At 36.4% G+C, this 13590-nt stretch overlaps 1 protein-coding gene across 1 annotated transcript; it reads right to left on the bottom strand.

Moving 5' to 3' along the window:
- Window positions 1-729: 729 nt before the first annotated feature.
- On the bottom strand, window positions 730-13352 carry itgb1b.2 (integrin, beta 1b.2). The gene is made up of 13 exons (XM_056480129.1): window positions 13201-13352; window positions 12914-12980; window positions 12634-12719; window positions 12327-12531; window positions 10345-10515; window positions 10055-10263; window positions 8489-8644; window positions 8318-8413; window positions 7511-7591; window positions 3745-3885; window positions 3203-3405; window positions 2903-3123; window positions 730-1333 (listed from the first exon to the last, which is right to left on the bottom strand). Exons 2-13 carry the CDS (start codon window positions 12978-12980, stop codon window positions 1137-1139), a joined length of 1833 nt encoding a protein of 610 aa, XP_056336104.1. The 5' UTR covers window positions 13201-13352; the 3' UTR covers window positions 730-1136.
- Window positions 13353-13590: the final 238 nt, after the last annotated feature.

The following is a 13590-nucleotide window of genomic DNA, read 5'->3' as shown; positions in this document are numbered from 1 at the left end:
TACATACGGATTTCGTTTGTGTGTGTGTGTGTGTGTCTATTAGAATACAGTAGTGTTTAATGGTTTGTAACATAAAAAAGTTCAAGAAATGTAGAAAGTGAAAAGTGTAGAAATGTAAATTGATTACAGTATATTTTGTAAAAAATATAATTGCCATTAACAGAAGTAAAGGAGGAAATGACTTGACAACGTGGCTTTATGGTCTGATTTGAACAATACTAACATATATCTACCTAAAGATCATCCATAGAAGATTTTTAAGTGAAATCTCTTTGTTTCTGTATAATATTAAAAGCATCGTCAGAAATGAACTCTGAAAATGGGAATAAGGAGTAATGCTAATGTTGTACACTAGAGGCACCTGCAGGTCAAAAAAAGAAATCCAATGTAACAAATAAATGATAAATAAATTTTAAATACAGTCAGATTTATAAAAATTATTATAAACATTATTTTTAAAAATATTCAAACATTATAATAATTCAATGTTTGAATATTTTTATCTTTTATTTTAATAAATATATATATGTATATGTATATATATATATATATATATATATATATATATATATATATATATATATATATATATATATATGTATATGTATATATATATATATATATATATATATATATATATATATATATATATACATATATATATATATATATATATATACATATATATATATATATACATATACATATACATATATATGAAAACTGCAACTTGACAAATCAGTCTTAAATGTTTAGTGATACAATTGTACTTTGCTATTTAATGTCTATATTACACTATAAAAATGATTACTCAGGATCTTCTGCACAAATTGTACCACTGAAACCAATTGAAACACCCATATTTTATCCTAGAGATTATGTCAGTTCACTCTGTGTAGTATGTATGCATCAAGGCATTTCTAAAAATATAAATTTTCTTAATCTTGTATATACTGTAAGATCAAAATCGTTTTTTTTTTGTTGGCTAAAATAACATGCAAACATATTGCAGCAACCAACATCTACTTGCTGACCTATTTTAAGTTCATTAAAACACATAACATGAGTCTCAATATGACATATAAATTGAGTCATTTGTTTTCAGGTGTCATTTTTTTCCTTTTCACACCACTGTTTCAGGTTAGGCAGATTTCACAGGTTGGACCTTGACAATTGTCCAAACATCTACACCGTCCACATTCACAGAAGCCGTGTCCATTACAGATCTGTGCATTAGTGGCCAGACAGCTGGAGGTGTCCATAGAGCACTGGCATGCACTGCCTGTGTAGTTAAAATCACACACACACTGCCCACACATACATCGACCGTGACCTGTGGAGAACACATAAAATATATAAAAGACGTGTCATGAAAAACGGATATATCTTTAATCTGACCTTATGGTTAAATCTATATAAATGTGTATTTTTCTGACAAAAAACATGTTTTGCTTTAGAAGCCATTCATGAATTAAATTCATTCATATGGATTACGTTTATGATGCATGAACAGGCTTTTTGTAGCTCCAAAAGCTTCATTAACTCACATTACAAAGCTGGGAAGCTTTATTATATTATTTAATATAACTTTGACTGTGCTTATCTGAAAGAATTAATGTGTACACTTTTGACTTGAGCCTGACTAAATTATGTTATGATAATAATAATAAAAAAATTCCTTTAAAAAAAAAATCTACCCACAGCTTCGGGTGAGTGTCCACAGTGTTTTTGTGTACTGTGTAAAGAGGCATAGGGTCTTTTTAAATGTATCTTTTGTTACTTTAACAAGTATATTGTAAATTTTGAGGCAACAAACATATGTACATAATGCATTTATGCATGGTGTCATATCACTCAGCTCTTCTTTGATTTTTTTTGGAGAGAAACAACACCAATAAACTTTATAAAACACATCTGTTTATGCTGAGGTTAATATTAATTCTTGCCTGTGTTTTCATATATGTTAAATGCACAAAATACAACTCTAAATACATCTAAATACGTTGTGTATAATTATAATTTAGCATATGTTTTATGCACTACATATATAACTATAAGCAGTAATGGAGGAGCAGAGTTAACTGCCTACAGATAACTTCTAATGTTAATCTCTTCTCCGCTTCAGTTAAATTGATGATCATTCGACAAGGCACCTACTTGTTTGTTTTTCAAATATTTTTTGACAAATTTTCACATTTGTGTTTAGAGTACATCATGCTGTGTGTGTGTGTGTGTATGTGTGTGAGAGCAGGCACTGACATTAGCTGCATAGCATCAGAACAAATGTCATTAATATTCGTGACCATTCCAATTATGTGCTTTTCATTCCAGGGGTAATGGGGTATATGCACAGGGACTTTAATTTTTAGTAAGCCAGCTCAATCACTTCTAGTGAATTGTCACTGCTTTACAAAATTGCCCCATTTAAGATCTGATTTCTTTAAAAATCAATGATCTTCACTGCCTGACTGAGATATGATATAAAGTGGGTCTCAGACCTGAAAAGAAGCAGTGAATTAAATTTTCTTAAACTCAAATTAGATTTACGCTTGAACATCTAAAAGAATGCCTACGTCTATTTAACTGATTGTATTTTAATCAAATAACATTCTCAATGCTGTTCGAGGAACCTTGTGAAACTGAAAATAGTCACATTAACTGTTCACCAGAAGTGTAATGGTGGCTGAAAAACACTTGCTCTGCATATATCCCATTCCTTCTGAATTATCTTCCTTCATAAACAAGCATTTCTAGAGAATTTTCATTAACTTAACTGTAGATATCAGAGAACAGTTTAACATACCGAATCAACATACTCTATGGTACCTTTAATGTACTTGCACTAGCTTGAATGGATTTAGTGAAGAGGGCAAATATTGACTTGACATTAAAGTCACTATACCTCCACAGAGCTTGTTGTTGAAGCGATCACAGCTAAAGTTGTCGCACTCGCAGAACCTTCCGCTGTATCTCTCCTCCGGGTTGTCTCTTTTCTTACATTCACACATTCCACAGACACATTCTCCATTGTTGCTGCAGATGCCTGACCACATGTCCTTCTGGCAGTATGCATCCAGATCTTGGCTACACTCACATAATCTGCCTAATCGACCTTCATTACACCTGATATGAGAGAGAAAACAGTGAATCAGAAAGTTTGTCATGTCTTCATTTATGTAAAGAGACTGACAGCTTCTCAGACCTGCAGACTCCACACTCCAGCGTTCCCTGGCCTCCGCTACACTCGGGGCTGTTTTTGATCCCGTCTTTGTGACACTCACATTCACAGATGTAGTTGAGGAGGATCTCCACCTCCTCACTGAAGCCCAGCAGCTTAATCTTTATGGTCTCTGATTTACCTTTAGATGGACAGCCTTTAGCCGTGATTTCTATATCAAACAACACCTGTGAGGCACATAATGTAAACACAGTGTTTCTTTTAAACGCTAATGCAGTAGCCACATTACAAGACAGAAGGTAAATGCATGTTTCTTGCAACTTAATACTACGAATTTCTGTATAAATTACAAAATAAAATATAAGGACATTCATAAATGTTTCTTTGTGGCATTTCAGAGATCATTATATGCAAATAAATAAATATGTTTCTTGCCATTTTTTCTTATCAGTAATGTACATGAGAGGTTTTTTATTTGTTGAAATGTTATTTATTTAAAGTTTATTGCGTTGTTTGACATAATTATACATATGAATGTTTGACACATATTGCATTTAGTCTCTCACCTCATCCCCTATGGAGATGTTGGAGCACTTTCTCCCATTATCTCCTGTTCCACTCACTCCGTTCTTGCAGTGGGAGACGTAGGAGATGGACACACCATCAGGTAGCTTGCTGTTCTCCAGAATCACCTCAGAGGACAGAGACTAATGCACAGAATTAAACACAGAGAGCATATTGGTGCTGGACGAATATCAAAAATACATCAAAGCCATACATTTACAGTCTCTGTCATCATTTCCATCATGTTATAAACAAAAGACTTTCTATGCGATATAAAAGATATTGTGAGAAATAATTTGGTACTTCAAAACATTCTCTTTAGTCTTTGAAAGAGGAATAAATGCAAAAAGACATGAGGGTTTAAACATTTTTTAAGTTATGGGTAGGGCCAGGTGGAATCTGCAGACATTCTTTGCTATTTCTGCGCAGAATTTTGTTAAAAATCTGCAGATTTATGCGGAATGATTTTGGTAGTATCATAACTAAAACCTTAATATATGAACTAAAAAGTAATACCTTTTAAATTTGTATTTAATGTTTACAATGCAAGTCCAATTAAATCCCCTTTAATTGGTGAACAAAGCAAGTCTTCTATATAATATATCTACTAAAAGACAGAAAATATTATTTTACAAACTGTATTGTGAATAAATTATATTGACATTTTCATATTAGTCAATATTATTGAAATTAATTTAAAAACTAAGTAAATAAACAGAATCAATGATGGGCTAAAAATCTGCGGAATTCTGTACACGCAGTTTCCATGTGGGCCTAGTTATCGGTAACTGGTCTCTTTAATTTTCATGGTCACAGAACTGTTGATCTGATGGTGTCATAAGCCAATAACCAGTGTTTGCCACATTCCTCTCACAAATAGTAACTGAGTCATATTATTATAAAAGTAATATTGTGTTACTTTAAAAAAAAATCTAATATGTCAAATGAACTCAATGAAAATAATGTCAAATAAAATAAATATAAAACATTGTAGACTAATCTACACTATTTTAATGTTGTTGTGGGACAATGTGAGAGACAACGACAGCGTGTCCTCAAATATATACAGTGCATCCAGAAAGTCTTCAAGGCGCTTCACTTTTTCCACATTTTTTTTATGGTACAGCCTTATTTCTAAATGGATTAAATTCATTTATTTCCTCAAAATTCTACACACAATACCCCATAATGACAATTTGAAAAAATATATTAAAAATAAAAAACCTGAAAAATCACATGTATATAAGTATTCACAGCCTTTGCTCAATACTTTGTTGATGCACCTTTGGCAGCAATTACAGCCTCAAGTCTTTTTAAATATGATGCCAAAAGCTTGGCACGGTTGAATGGGAAGCGACGTTGTACAGCCATTTTCAGATTTCTCCAGAGATGTTTAATAGGATTTAGATCTGGACTCTGGCTGGGCCACTCAAGAACATTCCCTGAGTTGTTCTGAAGCCACTCCATTGATATGTTGGCGATGTGCTTTGGGTCATTGTCTTGCTGGAAAATGCTCCGCTGTCACAACTGGCTTGCATGGTTCAGGATCTATAGAGCTGCGCATCGTTGGATTTGCTCTTCTATATTTGGACTCTCAGTAGTGATTATTAAACCACACTGAACTGAGCTAAACTGAACTGAACTTAAACACTACAAATTGAACTACACTGTTCCTATTTACTATGACCTTTTATGTGAAGCTGCTTTGACACAATCTACATTGTATAAGCGCTATACAAATAAAGGTGAATTGAATTGAATTGAATTGGAAAATGAACTGTCGCCCCAGTCTGAGGTCAAGAGCCCTCTGAAGCAGGTTTTCATTCAGGATGTATCTGAACATTGCTGCATTCATCTTTCACTCTATCCTTAGTAGTCTTCCAGTTCCTGCTGCTAATAAACATCCCAACAGCATGATCCTGCCACCACCATGCTTCACTGTAGGGATGGTATTAACCTGGTGATGAGCGGTGCCTGGTTTTCTCCAAATGTAACGCCTGGCATTCACTCCAAAGTGTTTAATTTTAGTCTCATCAGACCTGATAATTTTGTTTCTTATGGTCTGAGAGTCCTTCAGATGCCTTTTGACAAAATCCAGTTGGTGAGTGGCTTCCATCTGGCCACTCTAGCATACAGGCCTGATTGGTGGATTGCTGCACAGATGGTTGTCCTTCTGTAAGGTTCTCCTCTCTCCACAGAAGACTGCTGAAGCTCAGACAGAGTGACCATCGGGTTATTGATCACCTCCCTGACTAAGGCCCTTCTCCCCTGATCACTCTTAGATGGCCGGCCAGTTCTAGGAAGAGTCCTGGTGGTTCCAAACATCTTCCACTCTCGGATGATGGAGGCCACTGTGCTCATTGGAACTTTCAGAATAGCAGAATTTTTTCTGTAACCTTCCCCAGCCTTGTGCCTCGAGACAATCCTGTCTCGGAGGTCTACTGACAATTCCTTTGTCTTCATGCTTGGTTTGGGCTTTGACATGCACTATCAACCCTGGGACCTTATATAGACAGGCGTATGTCTTTTCAAATCATGTCCAATCAACTGAATTTACCACAAGTGAACTCCAATTAAGCTGCAGAAACATCTCAAGAATGATCAGGGGAAACAGAATGTACCTGAGCTCAATTTAGAGCTTCACGGCAAAGGCTGTGAACACTTATGTACATGAGATTTTTCAGTTTTTTTTAAAATAAATTTGCAACAATTTCAAAAAATCTTTTTTCACATTGTCATTATGGGCTATTGTGTGTAGAATTTTGAGGAAATAAATGAATATAATCCATTTTGGAATAAGGCTGTAAGATAAAAAATGTGGAAAAGGAGAAGCGCTATGAAAACTTTCCGAATGCACTGCATCTAGATATTATTTTGCTTAATTCTGTGTTTGCGGTGGAGAAAAATTCAGGTTTATTTGCTTTGGCGTCGTGGCTTCGTCTCCTCCGTTGGCAGCAGAGCTCACGTTATCACCTGTGTGGCCACAAATTTTGTGGCGGCATGTGACGACGTGAGGTGCTTCATTAGATTAAAATTACTTGTCACTGATGCAGAGACACTCTGTTTTCCTGGGCATAAGTTGCACGATACATAAACATTCTTGCCTTTCACCTCAACGAGGGAAAATCAGTGCTTATATTTGCAGTTTGCAAACACTACCTTTGAATTTGTTGAATTTGCCATCGTTCTGACTCCTGGATGTTGGTGTGTGCCACTGACTGTGCGTGTGCTTGTGTGAACACCCGCCCTACTCTGCCTCTGATGGGCAAACGATGGAAATGTACTCTTATCTAAGCCAATTATCATGTTCTCTGTTACACCATGTTCACAGATACACCAATAATTATCACTGGTTGGTTATGTCTCCCGCCCCAGCCCCGAACACACACACAGCCCCTAGAGAAAGAGAGGTCCTATGGCTGAGAGAGACGCGGCTAACATGAAAACCGCTTCAGGGTTCATTTATATTGTCAGTAACAGTAACGGTGTTCTAACAGGGGAAACAGTAATTCATTTAATACTCGTTACTGAAAAAAGTATCACCGTTAGTAACTATTTATTTATAGCGCCATATTCCCATCACTGCTCTTAACCAATATTAAAATGGACTGAGTGCATATCTAAGATTATAAACAAACCTGTAGCTGTTGAGTAAAATCCCTTTTGTAAATCAGAAAGGAATAACAGTGATTTTAGTTTCATTTCCTTTCAACTGAACATTATTAACATAACTGCAAGAGAGACATTTAAGTCATTGTCTGAACTCACATCAATGATGAACTTAACCAGATTGTCCCCATTGGTGGGTAGTGTCACCACTGCTGATTTAGGCACTTTAGCAGACAGCTCCTATTGCAAAAAAACAACAACATATATTTGTACTCTGAGTCAATCTCACTTCATAAACATTCACAGTTAAAGGGTTAGTTCACCCAAAAATTTTAATTCTGTTATTAATTACTCACCCTCATGTTGTTCCTAAGCCCCTAGATGTTTGTCCATCTTTGGAACACAAATTCTTTGAGAATTTGAGAATACTTTCATGTGCACAAAACCAAAAATAAATACTTCTATTAATTCTCACTGTTAGTATAGGGTTAATGTTTACTAGCACTGTAAACTAAGATGTACCCCAGATGCCGCATGACTTCTTCAGATTAAAACAAAGTACAGGAGGCATATGTCAAGAGTGCGCCCGAGTGTGCATAAAATAAAACTATTGGGTGTGCAAAATGGGCACAGGGGACTTGTGAATGTGCGCCCTATACTGACACTGAAGGGAATCTTGAATAAGTCATTATTGTTTTAGGTGTGCACTCCTAGCTGGATTATATTCCGATCGAACGAGTCAGTTTTGAGGATTGTTTTGTTGGTATTTGATGTCTATGGAGGATGAGGAAGCTCTCAAATTGAATCTAAAATATCTTCATTTGTGTTCTGATGATGAATGGGGATTGGAACGACATGCAAGTAAGTATTTAATAACATAATTTCATTTTTGGGTAAACTATACCTTTAAATCTGAAGCTTATATTGATGAACATGATGTTGTTGCAGCATTGCATGAATACACACCTGATAAAGATCTCGAAACTGCTCTGTCACAGCAAAGATAGTCTGAATGCTATTGTCAGTAACTGTGTCTACCAGCTGTGAGATGTCGGGATAGTCCTGCAAAAATACATCAAATGATATGTAAAGATAGCTAAACTAGCGGATCAGTCAGTCTGAGAAACCCATACTTACAGAGTAGTCCCTCCTGGTGTACATATTATTGACAAGAAGGCATCTCTCATCATTTGGACGGGCAATGCCACCTCGTTTTTCATCTCCAGAAAATTGTAACCCAGCATTCGTGAAAAACACAAGGACACGAGTGACATTCCTCCAGCCAATCACGTTCTGAGATACAATTGAAACACAGCAAACAGAGCACAGGTTTTGTCTAAAGGCTTGCCTAGGACTCTTATTGTGTGTTTTCTATTTCATAAATGGTCAATCACATGCTGACATCATGGATTTTTTTTTAAATTAGAATATCAGAACCATTGGACCAAAAAATGCCAAAAAAAAAAAAAGCCAAAAAAGGCATTGGACAATAACTGGTTTTAAGGTTTACCGTGGTTTGGAAAAGTCAAGGTTTTAAAACCGCTGTTTTGTATTATACTGTTTCCACAGTATATGTAAGTTGTTGGTTTTTTCATGAGTTTTTAGGGCAACAGTATCTCCAACAGAGAACGACACTACAAACCAAAGGCTACTGGTCAGCCCACAACTCAAGAAACATCTGAAAAACATATTGCTTATAAAACCAACATTCAAAATGTCAAATCACTGATGCTTGCCTCCAGAACAGCTACTGGCACTCTTACCTTCACCTGCTCCTGAAGGTCTACATCCCCTGGTGCCATTCCAGAGAAGCTTTAAATCACTTTCCAAAACCTTTTCTTTCAATGTTCCATGGTGGTGGAATGATCTTCTCATTTCCACACGGACTGGTATCCTTCAAACGACAACTAAAAACCAATCTTTTCCAAGAGCACCTGAACCCCCAATGAATAAAAAACAATCCTCACACAGATAAGTGGGATTAACAAACCACCTGTAGAAACACTTTCTCCCTCTCTCTCTCTCTAAAAAATAACTAGCATGTCTTATGTGTATTGCCTCTTCTTATTGAATCGCTGAATGCCTCCTCAGTTGTAAGACACTTTGGACAAAATCGTCTGCTAAATGACTAAATGTAAATGTAACATACAAGCATGCTATGGACCTGAACAGTGCAGTGACTTACTTTATATCCAAAGAGAAGAAAGATATTCAAAAATGCCTTTTTAAGTTGTACAGAAATCTGTGTTTTTGAAACTAATGAGACCGCAGAAGTCTGACTTATTTAAATTATTTAGCCTGACATGTTTACTGTTTTAAAATATTATAAAGGTTTCTTAAAATAAAATATTTTGTGTTCAATGGAGATAATAAAGTTTTTTTATACAGACATATAAAAATAACATATTTTAGGGCAGTAATCACAATACCGTGATACTGAGAAACTGTGAAATTTTTATCCAGGGTTATCATACCAACAGAATCATCAGAACCATCCCATGCCTAAATTGGAACCAATATAGGATGATAATGTAGTCAATTGCTGTACACAGTATCATATATATTTGTGTTCAGCTTCCTAATTTATACATTTGAAGCATTTACTGTTAGATTAGATTGTGCACACAAGTGCAACACTGCATGTACAAACATGTTTTGACTGTAATTTTTCCTTTTTTTTGAGGAATGTTCAACTCGACCCACCGTGCAGACAGCAGCCTGCATCAATGCTTCTAATCCTGCCTCTGAAGAATCCAGGTTTCCAGAGGTTTTCTGCTTGCTGACTTCTTGTGTAAACATTGCATAATCGTTCGTCAAGCTAAGGACATTAATGTAACTGAATGGGGCTATGCAATTATCTGGAAAACATGGGTTCATCTGAATGGAAGGTTTCCCAAAGAATGAACCAAAACCTGCAAGCAAGAGTTATCGGATCATTTAACAGCTTTAAAAGCATACGAAGGTGTGAATGTAAATGTTTGTGTCCTCCTGACCTATACGCAGGTCTTTCGTGATGTCCTTCATCTCTTTGGTGAGTTCGGTTCCCAGGTTTTTGACATTTTCCAGATTGCTCAGCATAGAGTGGCTGAGGTCCATCAGGAAGTACAGATCAATGGGATAATCCTCTGCCCTCTTGAACTTGAGAGTAAACTTCTGTGCTTCTCCTGTGGAGAGATGAGAGGAGAAACATACAAAAAGTTAAAATGTGCTTATTTTACAGGTGATCAGACCTCTTACTATATTCATAATTAAGTGAATAGTTCAATATACAGTGAATATACAGGTAAAGTCTGAATTATTAGCCCTCTTTTATATTTTTCCCCCAATTTCTGTTTAACGGAGAAGATTTTTTTCAAGACATTTTTAAACATAAGTATTAGTAACTCATTAATAATAACTGGTTTATTTTATCTTTATCCATGATGACAATACACAACATTTTACTAGATATTTTTCAAGATACTAGTATTCAGCTTAAAGTGACATTTAAAGGCTTATCTAGCTTAATTAGGCAGGTTAGGGTAATTAGACAACTCATTGTATTACGCATTGTATACAACTGACCCAGCCAAGGCTCGAACCAGTGACCTTCTTGCTGTGAGGCAATCGTGCTACCCACTACGCCATCAAGACGCCAGACATCAAATCAAATCTCGATAAAATTTATGTCGATAATGATAATAAGCTCTGGACATTTTGCCAATCACACATCAGAATTATGCAACAACATGGATCTATAATTGTGTTGATTTTAGAGATTCACCAAATATTTGGCTGCTGAAAATTATTCGCTCGTTTCACTTTCCCACCAGCAGTATCCGCCTTCAGTCAGTCAGATACCCTGTTAAAAGTGGAAGCATTAAAAACGTACATTGAAATATTCATCGTTATTGTTCAATATAAAAAAAGAATATACACAACAGACATTTCAAACAGTTAACACTGTTGCCTCCCAGCAAGAAGGTCGCTGGTTTAAGTCCCGGCTTGAACATTTGGCATTTCCATGTGGAGTTTGCATGTTCTCCACGTGTTCATGTGGGTCTCCCTGGGGTGCTCCGGTTTCCCCAACAGTCGCTATTAGTGAATTGAATAAACTAAATTGGGTGTAGTGTGTGTGAATGAGTGTGTATAGGTGTTTCCCAGTAGGCATATGCCGGAATAGTTGGCAGTTCATTCCACTGTGGCAACCTCTGAAATAGAGACTAAGGCAAAGGAAAATGAATGTATGCTGCTTCTTGCTTATTATCTCATTACAATTTCTCATTCAGTCTCGGTGGCGCAGTGGGTAGCACGATCGCCTCACAGTAAGAAGGTCGCTGATTCAAGTTCCGGCTGGACCATTTGGCATTTCTGTGTGGAGTTTGAATGTTCTCCCTGCGTTGGCGTGGATTTCCCTCACAGTCGCTATTGGTGAATTGAATAAACTAAATTGGCCGTAGTGTGTGATTGAGTGTGTATGGGTATTTCCCAGTACTGGGTTACGGCTGTAAGGGCATATAGCAGAGACTAAGGCTAAGGAAAGTGAATGAAATCAACGTCATTTGACGTCATTATTGGACATCAAAATAATGTTGGCCTTAAATGCTTGCTAGCCATTGAATTTTGGTCCCCTGAAATTTAAACTTAATCTTAAACCTTAATCTAAATCTTAACCTAATATTAGCGTTTAATGACATTGTGTGCCTGCTGGGCAATAAATAGATGCACTACAGAATGTTACGTTTACACACATTCACAACTTAAATGTAAATGCATCAGCTTTTTACAGCGTAATACTCACTACTCTTGAGTACTTTTGAAAAGCCTACTTTTAACTCATACTTTGAGTAATATTTACAACAGATACTTTTACTCCACTTGCACTACGTTTAGGCAATTATTGGTATTTTTACTTGAGTATGATTTTTCAGTACTCTTTCCACCACTGCTCACAACACATTCAGACAGATCCAGTGCTGTTCCTGTCATCCAGTACCTGAGCGAAGGTTCAGCGTGACTTTCTGTGGCTGAATCTGCGTGATCTCATCGGGCCTCAGATTCTGTCCTCCATCAATTTTACGATTAGTGACGGGTTTGTTCTTGTCAATAGTGACCGCTCCTCGAGGGTTTTCTACACCGTCTGCAGTGCAGCCAGCTTTCGCCATAGACTCAATGTCATCGCAGCGTGAAGGTTTGAAATCCTGTTTAGATGCAAGCACAGACTTGCTGAGCTACACATCTTCCAGCAAGACTCTGATCAACAGTCAGACGAGGAGAAAATCAGTGTAGATGAAGGAACTTACAGGATCTTTGCACCACACACACTGTGAGCCGATCTGAATACACTCTCCACAGGTTTTGGCATTTGCAGAAATGCATGGATTACTGTCTGAGCACAACACAACAACATTCAGAGACTACTTATTTTGTAAAACATCATTTCTAAAAGTTTTTCTTTGCATATTTATAATAAAGCACTTCACATTTCCCCAAAACATTTCTAAACAAACCCAAAATACCTCAATATTAAAATGTTCCCTAAGGCATTATAAAGTTGCTGTGCTGTTAAATGACTCATATTACCTGTGTTAGCTCCGACATGAGAGAGAAATCCTAGCAGAGCTGATAATAACAAGACTGTTAAATCCATCTAAATGTAAAAGAACAGGATGCTGTTAACACACTTTCTAAATTCCGAAGGTCAGATTAAATGTATAACAACACTCATGTATTGTAAACCGTATCTTGAAACAGATGCAGTATAAATATATAACATTAACGAATTTACTTACATTTAATGTCTTACATTGTTGGAAGTAAAATGTCAGGAGATTTAAAGATGAAAAATAAGTATCAGTTTATTTACTTACCTTGACATGTAGCTAATGCTAAGGCTCCTCCTGGAGTTGTGTATTAAGTAACTGTTCACAGTCCTGTAGGCATTTAAAGAATATTTCTGAAATGAAAGCGCTTGTACTGCGTGTAAGTGTGGTTTACTTTGTTTATACAGTCTGTCCTCTCAAACCTTATAAGTAGGGAGTTGTTGAATGCTTGGTTCTGATTGGTTTATGACATACCTGTCAAAACTCCCATCATCTCTGGATTCTCCCATTATGGGGTATATGCACACAGACTTTTCATTTCAGTCAGCCAGCCCCAGGGCTTCTGGTGAATTGTCATCCCTTACTAAATTGCTGCATTTAAGATCTGATTTCTTTGAAAAACAGCAATTTTCACTGTGTGGCTGAGATCCAATATAA

Source organism: Danio aesculapii, chromosome 2 (assembly GCF_903798145.1).
Source record: "Danio aesculapii chromosome 2, fDanAes4.1, whole genome shotgun sequence".
Taxonomy (NCBI): Eukaryota; Metazoa; Chordata; class Actinopteri; order Cypriniformes; family Danionidae; genus Danio; species Danio aesculapii.
The sequence above is the reverse complement of the archived record's forward strand: the minus strand, read 5'-3'. Positions and strand labels throughout refer to the sequence as shown.